At 28.3% G+C, this 14,880-nt stretch overlaps 2 protein-coding genes across 3 annotated transcripts; one reads left to right on the top strand and one right to left on the bottom strand.

Annotated features, from left to right (window-relative positions):
* Positions 1–1,291: 1,291 nt before the first annotated feature.
* Positions 1,292–2,541, top strand: LOC114165955 (FCS-Like Zinc finger 3-like). Its single transcript, XM_028050596.1, has 2 exons — positions 1,292–1,574; positions 1,949–2,541. Exons 1-2 carry the CDS (start codon positions 1,396–1,398, stop codon positions 2,121–2,123), a joined length of 354 nt encoding a protein of 117 aa, XP_027906397.1. The 5' UTR covers positions 1,292–1,395; the 3' UTR covers positions 2,124–2,541.
* A 4,521-nt stretch (positions 2,542–7,062) lies between these two features.
* On the bottom strand, positions 7,063–12,255 carry LOC114167085 (probable serine/threonine-protein kinase PBL19). Of its 2 annotated transcripts, XM_028052023.1 has the most exons (6): positions 11,976–12,223; positions 11,680–11,741; positions 10,581–10,979; positions 9,005–9,265; positions 8,452–8,574; positions 7,063–7,851 (listed from the first exon to the last, which is right to left on the bottom strand). In XM_028052023.1, the coding sequence occupies exons 3-6, from the start codon at positions 10,929–10,931 to the stop codon at positions 7,306–7,308; spliced, it is 1,281 nt and encodes a 426-aa protein (XP_027907824.1). In that variant the 5' UTR covers positions 10,932–10,979; positions 11,680–11,741; positions 11,976–12,223; the 3' UTR covers positions 7,063–7,305. The 2 variants fall into 2 exon arrangements, with proteins under 2 accessions (XP_027907824.1, XP_027907823.1); XM_028052022.1 differs by lacking the exon at positions 11,680–11,741 and having other exon boundaries at positions 11,976–12,255.
* Between the last annotated feature and the right edge of the window lie 2,625 nt (positions 12,256–14,880).

Here is a 14,880-nt window from a genome sequence, read left to right as displayed (position 1 = left end):
TTGAAATATTAATATAAATTTTCTTGGATATTTCCTCTTAAAAAATGTAGGACAAGATGAGTAGTCAAAAATTGAATATACTATATTAAGTAATTATGAATATATTAAGTAAATATGAATACTATAATATATATATATAAATTTATTTTTTTAAAATTTTAAATTAAAGATAATATTTTAGTCTTTTTTGTATTAGTTTTCTCAAAATTTATCAGTGTTGAATCTTTATAATATTTTACTTCAGAAAACTAATAATAATATGAAAATTATTGATTCATGTTGGTAATGGATATGAATTAAGTTAAAAATAATATTAAATTTCTTATATAAATTTATATATAACTTATTAAGACAATTATTTGGTCAATAATTAAAAAGGATAAATACTATAATTTGTTTCGATATTATTCTCTCGAATAATTCAAAAACAAGAATTTTGAAATAGAAAAACTTATCTTAAAAACAACTAGAGGTTTTGTTGTTTTCTTAATCAGTCTATTATTTGGTCTACAACAACAACAAAAAACAATAAATACTCTAATTTATTTAATTAGTTAATCTTATTGAACATGTATATGTTTATATATAAATAAAGAAAAATCAACCATTTAATTACATACTTAAGAAATAAAATTATTCTGGTGCACCACCAATTGTCACTTGGATTGTCCCCACCAATCAATTTCTCTATTAACACATCACATGATTCATTTTATTATACTCATTTCATCAAAATTAATCACTTCTACAATTATTCATGTTTCTTTTTATGTCATTATTCGTGTTTATCATTTAAAAACTTCAATAATATTTATAATAGATAAATAGTCCATAAAATGTTAAAATAACAATCTATTTTATAAAGGGAAAAATGGTAAATCTAAATTAAAAACAGCTACATCTGTGTAGTAATGAATTACATTTTTTCTCATATGAAATCCAAAATAAAAGATATATATATATATATATATATATATATATATATAATGAAAGAAAAGTTATACCTTTTATGATAAAACACGAGTATAAGTAGGTAGTAATATGATTAAAGCAATAGTTTATTTTTTAAGAAATAATATTTAAAAGAAAAAAGTATTATTCAGCAGTTGACTAATTTTTCAAGTTTAGCAACTTGAAAATATTTGAAGAAGGTAGAAACATTTGTGTTGTAAAAAAATGGGAAAATAGGGTTAAAAAAAAACTATGAACATAGTATTAATATAATATTAAAGCCTCATGATTGGTGGAGAGTAGGAGCATAGTTTGCAATGTGCACTACCTTATATAATCCAATTGAAGTGAACCTCTCATTATATAATAGCCATTTTTCTTTGGTTCCATTCCTGCATTTTCTAGCTTCTTCTTCTTCTTCTCTTTTCTCTCAATTCTTCATCCATGGCTACTTTTCCTTCTCCTCCTTCACCTTCTTCTTCTTCTTCTTCAATCCCTTCTCCAAGATCCACCATGTTTTACTATGCTAGAAGTGAAAACCACTATGAGGAACCTCACTTTCTTCAAGCTTGTTTTCTCTGCAGAAAACCACTAGGCCAAAACCGTGACATCTTCATGTACAGGTTAGGTCAATTCAGATCACTCAATCCACCTCTTTCATCTCTTTCACCCCACCCCAGATGCTGATTCTTGTTCATTCTTCAACTTTCAATGGAAATTTTCCATTTTTACACTGAATTTCCATGTGGGGTGCTGTGTTCTGGACCTTAGTTTCCAGATCCAGAATAAAGCACCTGCAGTATTTCTGTGGCTGGGTTAATTCATACTTGTTGGGTTTTTTTGGCTGATTTAATTCAATAAATAAGTCCAAGATTTGTTTTTCTTTTTCAATTTTCTTACAAGTTGAATGGTTTAAATCAAGTTTTATTGTTGATAGATTGAAATTCTGTGATTTGTTGAGATTTGTGATGAGGGTTTTGGAACTGTTGTTTTGCAGAGGGAACACACCATTTTGCAGCAAAGAGTGCAGACAGGAGCAAATAGAGATTGATGAGGCAAAGGAGAAAAGTTGGAAAGTTTCTTCCAAAAGGGGTGTGAGAAAATCAGAGAACAGTCAAAATAATTCCACAACCAATAAGGCTGTGAGAACAGGAACAGTTGCAGTGGCATAATCAAGGAACAATCCATGACATGATGATGGTGATGATTATGATTGATGAAGATGAGTGAGGAAAAGGGTTCAATTTTTTTGAAGTGAAAAAGATGGAATGGAGAATTCCAAAGGAAGATGATGAAGTGCAATCAATAATCCATGAAGATTCTGATGAAACCGGGATGAATCTTCTCTGTCTTTGTAAAGAAAAAAGTTGGGTTTTTTATTTTTTCCATTGGGAATAGGAAAACCCAACCAAGAATTTTTGGCTACTTTTTGTTTCTGTTTTTTTTTTTCTTTGGTAATATTTGATTTGACCCTTTTATTTTTACTCTTTTTCTCTAGTGTTCTATAAAGAAAAAAAAAAAAGAAAAACATCATGGATGTATCGATGAGAAAATGAAGAAAAAGCATAAGAGATTATTCTTCATCCAAGATCTAGATGAGTGAACTTTTGCTACATTCTTCTAAGCTTGTGTTCATGGCAAATTTTATTTTCTACTAAAAGTTTATTTCATATAAACCCAAATCTCAATCAAACAAAATTTATTTATTTTTTCTTGGATCTTGACAACCTACGATAATTTGTCCATATGGAAAGAGTTTGGATCCTTAAAATGGGTATATGGGAATTTTCGCAAATGAAAATAAAAATGTTAAATAGAAAGTTAAATGGTCAAATTTGTCATCTTTATTCTTTCACTATGAATGTTTTAGCAGCCAAAGCTATATATCTTTCAACTGGAAAATTCTTTCATATAATATAATTTTTTTCTTTGAAGTTAAATTTGATTTAATTTGACTTGATAAGTTTGGTTTAATTTAGGTTCACAAGGGTTTCAGTTGAGTATCACTTTAATAAAACTTATTATATTGGTGAAAGATTCTCATTATTGGAATATAAATATAAAATTATATTTCTTTTTTTTTTTTCAAAAATATCACTTGTATATGACTTCACTAATGCAACTTTTCATGGAATAATGGACATTAATTTTTCAATGTCTAAATGCTCACACCAACTTAGTGCTATAGTGGTGTTTCTCAAGAATTGCATATCTTGTATACCACTTGTTTATGGTGCTTTATCAATTACGAAGGAACCCTAATAAAACTCTAGTGATTTAGTTTACATTCTTTTTATTTTACATAAATAAATAAATAAATAAAGGGTTAAATATGCTTTTGGTCTTTATTTTTTAGTAAAAATTAGGATTAGTCCCTCCTGAAAATCTTTGATCAATTTAGTCTCTCAACTATGTAAATGTGTGGATTTAGTCCTTTTAACAAGATTTTATTAAGTTTATTTTACGTTTCAAACACATTTCATTATAATATTTTAGTTTGTTATACCGTTTGACATATTTTCGTTTCAATGTGAACTGAAAAACGCGTTAGAAACGTCAAATAAACTTAAAAAAAGTTGATTTAAGGACTAATACACGCATTTTTAAAGATAAAAGACTAAATTAGTTCAAAGTTTGCAAGAGAAACTAATTTTAATTTTCTCTAAAAGTTGAAGAACCAAAAATATGTTTAACCCATAAATAATTAAATAAATAAGGTAACTAGTTAATTTTATTTTACTTTCTTTTGCGACTTTCTCAATCTGAAAAATGTTAATAATTGAAGACTAGATATCATTGTCATATTGAATATTCTATAACAAAACCTTTTTTTCCTATTTATTTTATGGTAAAAGCACCATAAAATGGACACAACGAAATTTTAAGATACTGAAAACAAAACGATAAACAAAAAACAAGTTAAAAACACAAAAATCAACGACACATTCATGAACTATTGTAATTAAAATTTCCAAAAGTAACCAGTATATAATTAGTCCAATATAAATTATGTGAGAATCCTAACAATCTAACGTAAAAACAATAATTATCTACAAATATATTACTGCGGATTTTTTCTTATTATATTTCTCTAAATCCTATATAAATTAATATGACATGAAAGATTAATTTTGTCCTAATAATATTTCAATCTATATATTTTAGGTTTAATTAGTCGGATAATACCCACTTTTATTTAGATGTGTCAGTTTGGTACATATTTTAAAAAATGTGTCAATTGAGTCCCAACTTTTTAAAAAATGCCCCAATTAGGTCATTTTCAGTAAAAAAATATTAACACCGTTAATGGTATTGATATTTAAAATTACTTACAAAATTAAGTATTGATATTTATATTAAAATTGAGTGATAAAAGTCATGAATTAAGTTAACGACTTTAGTAATTTTTGTCTGAAATGGACTTGATTAAGACACTTTTTAAAAGTTAGAACTAAATTGACACATTTTTAAAAACAGATGCCAAACTGACACATTTGAACAAAAGTGAGTATCATCCAACTAATTAAACCTATATTTTATTGAGATGCTACTATATTCTATTTGAAAATACCTCAAATAAACTTTAATCCTATAATATTCTTCATTTAGCTAAACTTTTCATGACAATATTTTTCTGCCATGGCTTAGTACTCTTTTTTTTTTTTTATCTTATCTTTTCCTATCATCAACGTCATCCATATGTATCATATACATAATCTTTTAGAAAAATAAATCATTAATTAACAAAAATTAATAAAAGCTTTCTATCAATAACATGATATGAAATCAAAATTTGATGTAACCTATCGCAAGTGTTAATAAAGAAATGAACATAATTTGGCAACAAGAGTAGGACATGAATAATTGAAGCTGTGGATCTGCAAACAAGTCAATGATTCTAACTAAACTCACAAGATGGAGGAAGAAGAACGCAGTTGAAAAAGTGGTGGTGTTCATTTGGTTGACCCATTTATTTATTTTAATTTTTATTAGAATAGTTGACCCAAATTTAATGCATGAAAATTTAGCAGAAGGGAACAAAAGGAAAATGTGACAGGTAATTTAGTTTTATAATTTTTTTATTAATTATTGGTGTCAATTATTAATTGAAGTTGATGAATCTGCTTACCTAATTAATATCGCAGTCAATGAGGTCTAACGTGTAAGCTTTTATATACTAATAATAATAATAATTAATAATAATAATAATAATAATAACAGTGACAATAATAAGTCAGTCACAGAAACGTACCAAACATTAAATTCATTTTAACTTCCCATCTGTTCATATGACAGAGACAAGATAATTTTGATATAAGTAAACTTATATAAACTTTATTTTCTAGCTAAATATTAATAATTTACACAGTGTTTTTATTGTAGAATCACACAAGATAAACTATTTAACAAGGAGCAGTTATTATTTTTGTGTATCTCAAATCGAAACAAAATTTCAAATCTATTATTCCACCTCAAGAAATAACTTATTAAGTCATTTATGAACCCAAAAACTATCATGATGTGTTTGGACGAAATAAATTAATGATTACTAAATTTACGAGTTGAATTTCCTTTCAAAGTAAAGTACTAAATTTTGTGATATTTATTTCAAAAATTCACATTACATTAGTAGAACATAAAAGTAAAAGAAACTCAAACTTTTATTCTTGCGGTTGTCTACGTGAAAACATACACACTATCCATAACCATACTTATGGTATGCTTGATTTGGAAAAATAAAATGATTAAGTAATAGAAGAAATTATTAGACATGTAATAATGTGTTTGGATGAGAAGGTTTAAAAGATAACTTCTTTGTACTGATCATTTAAAATACTTTACCAAAAAGTATGTTAATTAAAATTTATAATTATATATATATATATATATATATATATATATATATATATATATATATATATATATATATATATATATATATAAACGTGGAATACATAATAAGAAAGATTTACTATTAATTATACAACACAATTAAATAAAGTAAAGGTTTCTTGAGTAGAGTAAAAGTTTGGAGAGAACATACAAAAGAAGCACAAACTTTAAGAAGAAAGATGATATTTTCTAAAACAAAATTGAACAATTTGAATAGTTCAAAAAGAACATTTGAAACAACAATAACACGAGAAGCAATGCTCAAGAAACTCTTAAAACAAGGAACTGAAAAACTCCAATTTCAAACTGGGAACTTAGATCCATATATAGTTACCCATTATCTTAAAATATTTGAAGAGAAAGAAGTAATAATGCACATTCCTCTTTACAAGAGTCTTGGAAATGTTTTTCTACTATGTCCTTAAATATCCAAACTCTAGATTTTCTTAGATTTGCTTGAATAAGTATAGTTCCATTTTGTTGTGATAATCTTAGAACCTTAAACTATAACTAATTTGTTACTATATAGTGAGTAGATATATGAATCATAACATTTCATTAGAAGATTTGGTATATAATCTTATTGATTTGGAAGTCTATAATTTCTTCCGATCACAGAAATATATTCTGTTAGGGTTAACCATATTGAATGTTTCATAATATATTTCCTAATGTATCCTATTTCACTATATAATTTTGTTGGAAATAGTCCAAGTATAAAAATAAAGACCCATAACACCATTGCCTTAAAGTTTTGGGGTAAAAGTAGTGTCAAATGTCTTATATGTGTAATACTAATATCATATATATCTAGAACCACAATCTCTCAAATAACTATAACCCATATATGAAAGAATATATAATCCAACAATGATATCAGAGCCGATGGTTCGGGTGACAGACCGCATAACCATAACCAAAAAGGGTCACCATACACCTGAAGAATATACCATATGAAAAAAAAAAAGAAACAAAAGGTTCATCGATTGTTGGGAATAATCCAAGTGTGAGTCAAAAAGTCTCACATTAGATAGAAAAGACAGAGTTAAACATTATATAAAAGTAAAGACCCATAACACCATTGTCTTAAAGTTTTGGGGTAAAAATGGTGTCAAATATTATATGTGTAATACTAATGTCATATATATCTAGAACCACAATCTCTCACATAACCATAACCCATATATGAAAGAATATATAACCTAACACATTTGTAACTTGTAATAGAAGATTTCCAATGACACATTTCATTTTTGAACTTTAAGTTCCAATCTCAAATCCTAAGCCATTTTTATATGAACATAAATAATCACATGCTTCACTTTGAGAAAAAGAGTTGATAAGATATCACATAAAGATGGGCTTGAGAGCATGTAAACACATACATGACAATATCTCCCAGAATGAACCTTGTTCTCACCTAAACTCAGGCAAAATTAATTTTTTTTGCTAGAGATGAAACTATGAGGACACATTGGCTCTCTGAAGGATCATAAATCTTTTTCTGCTAGCACTCTCCACACGTTCACCAAGTTTTGCAAGATGTTCCATCCTCTTTTTCCACAACTCTGAAGAGCCTAATTGATTTCCCTTCACTTCAGCTTCAGCTTCACCATTTTCTGATACCTCTACACTTCTGTCATCTGCCTCATCACTGTCTTCCATTATCTGCTTCAGTCTCTCCACCACCTGACTCATCGTCGGCCGATCTTTCGCGCTCTTTCGCAGGCAATGATCGGCGAGTTTCGCCAGTTTTCTTGCTCCGTTCTTGGAATACTCTCCCTGAAGTCGCTGATCGATTATTGTCTCAAACTTCTTGCTGTCAGGAGGGTATTGCTTCACCCACTCCAGCAGTTTCTTCTCTGATTTTGGCCTGTTTCTTTCCATTGAACGCCTGCCAGTAAGCATTTCATATAAAACCACTCCAAAACTCCACACATCACTCTTGGCTGTGAGATGACCTGTCTCAATGTAATCTGGAGCAGCATAACCATATGTCCCCATCACCTAACATGAATTTTTTTTTTGCAAACAACATTATAATCATACATAACTTTGACATTGATTGTATAAACAAGATAATGGTTCTGTTGGAACATTTTTTATACTTGAATAGATTGAAGTGATTGATCAACTCTGAGGTATGAGTTGTCCATACATTTATCTCAACAAAATGACTGACCCTAACTATAGTTGGGTTTTTACCACAATTTGACATATTTGTCTCTGCTTAAATTGAACACCAAGACAAACCATCAGCTCTGACACCGCTGTTGAATGTTGAAGACTTAATGTTTGTGGGTATTGTTTTTCTTATATATTACTCAATTTTTCATTTCTATTCAAGACTTCCAACTCATACTTGGATTTCTAACAGGTTTGACATTGATAAAGGAAGAATGAGAGAAAATTGAGAGGCAGCATGGGGTGAATAATCAAGTTCTATGAAGCCATGCAATCCATGTAGCTGATTTCATGAGGTAGGATAAGACTTTTGTTGTTGAATATTTGGTGAGTCATGTTTACAAATAGTACAACTAAGTTCAGGATCTATGCAGAAGAATGCATGCAATGTGATAACTCTGCTGAATATGGCATGGCACTTACAGCTGTTGAAACATGAGTATCACCAGCTACTGGTCCCTCCCTAGCAAGTCCAAAATCAGAAAGCTTTGGCTTATACTCTTCATCCAGTAATATATTTGAAGATTTAAAATCTCGATATATCACCTAGAGAATTTGCATACAAATTGTTAAAAGCAGAGGAAGAAAAGTTCATGAGATATAAATACAAATTAAAAGCTATCAAACACTGATAAAAGCAATTTAATGATCTGCAAAATGGTAACTAATAATGTGAAATCCAAGATTATGGTATTAGTCCGTTGAGTTGCCACTTTTATAATCTGAAGTTATGTATTATATGTATTCTACTATAGCTTATGTAATAGCTTCATGATCCTTTTCCAAAAAGGGTAGTTCCAATTAACATGGATAGTTTACATAAACTTCAAGAAAAGGAAAAAAAATCATAAAGGGTGATTAAATATGTAAGAAGTTGGACAGACAATTTTTGCAATTTATAGCCAACAGTATAGAGAGTGTGTTCAAAAGAGTATGCCAAAGATGTTACTAACTTTTCACATTCCTAAACTCTAACCTGAATTTCTAATTCTTCATGAAGATAAGTTAACCCTTGAGCTGCTCCAAGTGCTATTTCAAGTCTAGTTTTCCAAGGAAGAGGATCATAAGCTTTATTGAAAAGATGAAACTCTAAACTTTTGTTCGGCATGTATTCATACACGAGTAGTCTCTGGATGCCTCGTTCGTCATCCAAAGCACAGTATCCAATAAGCTTGACAAGATTTGGGTGTTCCACAACACCAAGAAATTGAACTTCAGTCAACCATTGCTTATGACCCTACATGAAAGAAGGAAAAATAGTCAAAGGGATATCCTCGTATCACCATATCCAATTATTCAATTCTAACAAATTTCAATAAATGACAATTTTTTTAAAATATATTTGATATTTCAGGACCTTAGCAAGAAAGAAATCTTGTCCTTTGCATATAATTAGCACGTTAGAGTAAGAGATCCATCAATATAATCCTTCTGTACAGTAAAGTAAGAATGATATATGGTTTTTTTGATTAAGAAGTATCATAAATAATTTATACTAGACATGCATAAATCATCTATGGAGTTACATTACAGTACAGTGTCTGTATATGTAAATCATACCTTAACATGCTGAACATTAAATTCAATCCAACAAAGTTTTTAGTAGAAAATATGGCTACAAATATACCAGAAAAAGCATCTTATTAATATTTGTAAGAGAAGATTTTGTGTTTGAATTACCTGAAGAAATCTCATTAACTAGCAGTAAATATACAACTCATAAGGAGAGCTCTTTGCCATTAAAAAGAACATCATTTCCAACACTCACTATCTCATCTTGAACCTAAAGGATGAAAGAAGCAACTAGAAATGCATAGACATCTATTGATGTCTTTTTGAACTTAACTCATTCATATATACATTAACACAGACTAATGTAATGAGGTATTATCAGTTAGTTTTTTGAAAATTGAATAACACAGGAAATTAGTATCTTCCCACCAACCAATCTCCCTGCTTTTACAAATGTTAAAATAGTAGATAGATAGTGAGCGGATGATATAACTTAATTTATTGGGTGAGACAAAAACTCTGATCCATGGAGGCTGAGGAATATCAAATTTGACTATACTTTGCATAAATTTCAGTGGATTGGTGTATATGATAAAACAGATAGCAGTATAGATAATGTTGATCCTAAATGCTATCTGGGAGAAAAAGAAAATCACCCGTGTAGTTAAACTGATGGCCAAGAATCCAAGGCTAAGAATTTTGACAACAAGACGATATGCTATGAAGCTCAGACACGCTTGTGTCTCATACATATCCGACACAGATACATGTACGACACAACATCCAATACATATCAGACATAGACATAGATATGTATATGACACGACATGGTACGACACAACATCCAATACATATCAGACATAGACATAGATATGTATATGACACGACATGGAACCCTGACACTAACACTAACACTAACATAGACACCGGAAATGGTAACCATTGGACTCTAAATGCTTTGAACCATAAACATAAGAATTTGTATGCAAAAGTCTCTGACCAATTACATCCCAAGAAAATTGTTGAGTCTCATCTCATACCTGTAATGCATCCTTGTTAAGTCTTTTGATGGCAACTACAACAGGATTCCCATTCCCATCAGCAGGCTGCACTGAACCTTTAAACACACTGCCAAATCCACCTTCTCCTATCTTAAAAAGCCTGTTGAAATCACTTGTTGCACGCTTGAGCTCTGAGAGGGAGAAGACCCTCAGATTCTGACCCTTCTCCTCATACAGTTCCGGTATACCGCGGGGTGAAGCAGATGAGCTTGAAGACTTGGTGACCCTCTCAGCCCCTGAAAAGTCCAGTTTCTCCTTCTCCTTCAGTTCAGGTGCTGACCTTTGCCTACCGTTTCTAGATTTGTCTTTGAAATAGTAAAAGCACTTCATTGCATTACCAATCAGCTATGTATTTATCATGCACAATCTTTGTTCAACCTGTTATCAATTCAATTCAACAATTCACAACAAAATTATTGTCAGGAATAAACCCCTTTGACTCCATTACCATCTACAACGAAGAAAAAAACACAACAAAGTAGTGAATATTAAAAGCACTTCACAGCATAAACAATTAGCTATGATTCTTATGAATGGTCTCTGATTAACGTGATATCAGTTCAACAATTCACAACAAAATTATTGTCAGGAATCAACCTCCTTGACACCATTACCATCTACAAAGAAGAAAGACACAACAAAATAGTGTAGAAAAAGCACTTCACAGCTTAAACAATTAGCTAGGATTCTTATGCACAGTCTCTGATTCAACAAATCACAACAAAATTGTCTTCTAGGATAAATTCCCTTCACACCATTACCATCTAGAAAGAAGAAAAACACAACAAAGCAGCGAATAGCAAAAGCCCTTCATAACATAAACAATGAGCTATCATTCTCATGCACAGTCTCTGATAAACGTGTTTATCGATTCAACAAACCACAAAAAGGAAATGATTGTCAAGATTAAATCCCCATGATACCATTACCACCTAGAAAGAAGAAAAACACAACTATGTACTGCATAGTAAAAGCACTTAAGAGCATCATGATTCTCAAGCACGGTCTCTGATCAACTTGCTATGAATTCAACAAATCACCAAAATCAATGACTGTCAAGAAAAAATCCCCATGATACCATTACACCCTATAAAGCAGCAAAGCACAACTATGCAGCCAATAACGATACCCCAGATGCATCTGCACACCAGAATTGCAAAAAGTTTCAAAATTTAAGCAACCCAAGAGAGCAAAAACATTAACCAACAGAGAAAAAATTGACACAACAAACAACATGGCATGTATACAGAGCACATGCAAAATGAACAAAAATCTTCTGAATCACACAAACAGGATTCAGAAGGAAAAACCAAGTGAAAGGAAGAGCAAAATGGTTGAAATTGAAGGTGAGTAATCAAATTTCGGAATCCTCACAGGGAAGAACACAGAAGGGCATGTCTTGGTTCCTGTACACGTTCGAGAAGCTTGAAGTTTTCACGGAACAAGAGAAGAAAAGGTTCACATCCACATGAGTTAGTAGTTTTCTTTGGCTTCTCTCACACGGATATCAATGAAGAAGAAAGAAGTAATAAAGAAAGTTGCTGAAAGTTGTCTTTTTTCATTCATTGGTTGACCAAAGGTTAGCCAGCTTGCTCAAGTTTCTGTTTTGAAGTTTGAAGAGAGAAACATGAACACATTGACCATCATATCTTTATTTTCTCTTTCTTTTTCAAAAGGATCATGCATAGACCGACTTATATTGCTTTAAATTATTACTTTTTTTTAGTGTCATATTTAAGAAAATTATTTTTATATAATTTATACCTTTTAAGTTTAGGAAAATTTCCATAAATATTTTATTGAAGTAAAAGAAGGGAATTAATGGAATTAATATATGTGCATATCATTTTCGGTGTAAAAAAAGACATTCTTAACTCTTTTCATATATGTTAAGAATATAGCAAATTTTCAATTACAAGAGAAATACAAAAAAAGAAAAAAGATTAAAAGTTAAGAAAGTATTAATTACTCCTTTACTTATTTATATCTCATCATTCCCTTAATTTTTAATTAGTTTATGTATATACTTTTATTATGATGTAAAAATACAATTAGAAAATCTTGTGAAAATTTTATTAAAGGTTTACATTTAGGGTATTTATTAAAGATGATTAATACGTTTTGAATCTTATAAAAATTTATAGTAATCATGATAATAAATGAAATTTAATTTAATAATTAATAATATATTATTATTTTATTTAAAAGACAAAAATATTCATAAAGATTATAAAATTTTATAAATATTTTATTTAATGTTGATTGATAAAAATTAAAAATAATTAAATAATAAAGTAATTATATTTTTATGTTGCTAAAAATTAAAATATAATTAAACTTAAAAAATATTTAAATTACTTAAAAAACCAACAAAAAATTAAAGTTAAGAAAAACAATTAAAATATTAATTTAAATAAGTGATAAGATAATCTAATTCTTAAAAATATTATGAGTTTAATCTCTCACTAACAAAAATTAACAATTAATTTTAAAAAGTATTTTGTCTTTATAAATTTTATTATATGTATTTATATTACTTTAATTAATAAAATTAATTATTCTAACTTTCAATAAAAATAATAAAATTTGTGCCAACTATTAATTAATGCATTTAATAGAGTTAGTGCACTAATTGAAATATTTAATTATTAATAAACCTTATTTCTCTCTCATCTTTAACTATTTTTTTCCTCACATTTACAACATTTTGTCTTTTTTCTATAATGAAATATTTTTTTCCTCTTTCTCTCTCATCATTAACTTTCTTACCATACATCTCATTAATCATCTTTCAATAACTTATTACCAACTCTTTAATTCTTTTTCTTTCTTCTGCATTTCTTCTTCAAGCCTATTTCTTTTTTCTTGCATGTCACTATCTTTGAAATATAGAGGTGGGACATATATATTGGAGACTATTATTTATATAAATATATATGATTTAAGTATTTTCTTTATATATAAATGAAAAATATTGAATGAAAAATATTAAAAAGATCATATTAAGTATTTTCTTTATATATATATATATATATATATATATATATATATATATATATATATATATATATTAATGGATAAGTATAGTGGAAAAAAGAACAATTACTAAACAAAGTGACATATTCTGAAACTTAAATAAAGTCCAGTGGATATTTGATGGGATAGATTGCTATTCATTCATTATGTTTGGTCCACCAATTCAGTAGGTGGTTGATGTGTTGGAGTAATTTTTAAACTAAAATATAAATATAACAAAAATAAATTTGTATACTATATTATTTAAATAATATAAATATTTAGTAATATTATAATTTATTATTAATACTTATAATTTTTAAGGAAGTAATTTCATATATAAAAAAAGGTAATATTTTTAATTTTTTAATTAAATATTAATTTATTAAAAGTGTAATTTTTTTTGTGTGTATAAACTTCTGTTTTAAAATTGGATTAGGCTGATTAGTTGGATAAGTGGATGGGTTAAATAAATTATCAAAGCCATAAAACTGGTAGAAAGAAGAAAAAATTCATGTTGTTTAAAATATTTAAAAGTAAATATCAGTATAAATATCATTGGTATATATTTTTTTAATATAAAAAATTACAATCTTAGTATAACAATTTTAATTTTAATAGTGGTTTATATAATTGAGTACGTGGTTATTAGTAATTGTCACGTTAATATACAATTAATTTTGAAGAAACTACTTAAAATTTCAAATTTAGAAAGAAATAAACAAATGGTAAAAGATTTTTTTTTTTAAAGTAAATGGCATGTTAAAGTTAATTTTTTTCTTTAATAAACATACGTAATAACGATAAAACACATATTCAATTATCCTAGTCATTGTCTCAAATAAAATTAAAAATTGTATACTAAAATTATAATTCTTTTCTATTGTACTAAAATAAAATGTATCATGTACTTGACTATTTATCCAATATTTAATATTATATTATTTGGCATAACAAATTACTTAGTCTTAATATTTTGTGAAAATTTTTCAACGTGATCTCTCATTTTTTTTAAAAATAATATTTGAACATGGTTTTTGAACTCATTTTTTATATGGCTTAGGTGGTAGGATAGTTTCTTTTTTCAAAATTGATTTTCATTTAATGAAATTAGATGTTACACGTGCGGACAATTTTGGAGACAAAGGCAAAGTAAAGAAGTTTTACCAGAGAGAGACAGAGAACCACTTAGTTTGACTTAAAGGACACAGCAGCACGAAGAACTCATTGACGATAACACATCCACCAGAAGCAAAGAACACAA

This window comes from Vigna unguiculata, chromosome 10 (genome assembly GCF_004118075.2).
Source record: "Vigna unguiculata cultivar IT97K-499-35 chromosome 10, ASM411807v1, whole genome shotgun sequence".
In the NCBI taxonomy this organism is placed as follows: Eukaryota; Viridiplantae; Streptophyta; class Magnoliopsida; order Fabales; family Fabaceae; genus Vigna; species Vigna unguiculata.
Note: the sequence above shows the minus strand (reverse complement) of the source record. Positions and strands in the feature narration are given on the sequence as shown.

Coding starts and splice junctions, on each gene's coding strand:
- LOC114165955 (XM_028050596.1), top strand. CDS start 1,396: ATGGCTACTTTTCCTTCTCCTCCTTCACCTTCTTCTTCTTCTTCTTCA. Junction 1,575..1,948: donor CGTGACATCTTCATGTACAG/GTTAGGTCAATT, acceptor GTTGTTTTGCAG/AGGGAACACACCATTTTGCA.
- LOC114167085 (XM_028052022.1), bottom strand. CDS start 10,931: ATGAAGTGCTTTTACTATTTCAAAGACAAATCTAGAAACGGTAGGCAA. Junction 9,266..10,580: donor TTAACAAGGATGCATTACAG/GTATGAGATGAG, acceptor TCTTTCATGTAG/GGTCATAAGCAATGGTTGAC. Junction 8,575..9,004: donor ATGAAGAATTAGAAATTCAG/GTTAGAGTTTAG, acceptor CAAATTCTCTAG/GTGATATATCGAGATTTTAA.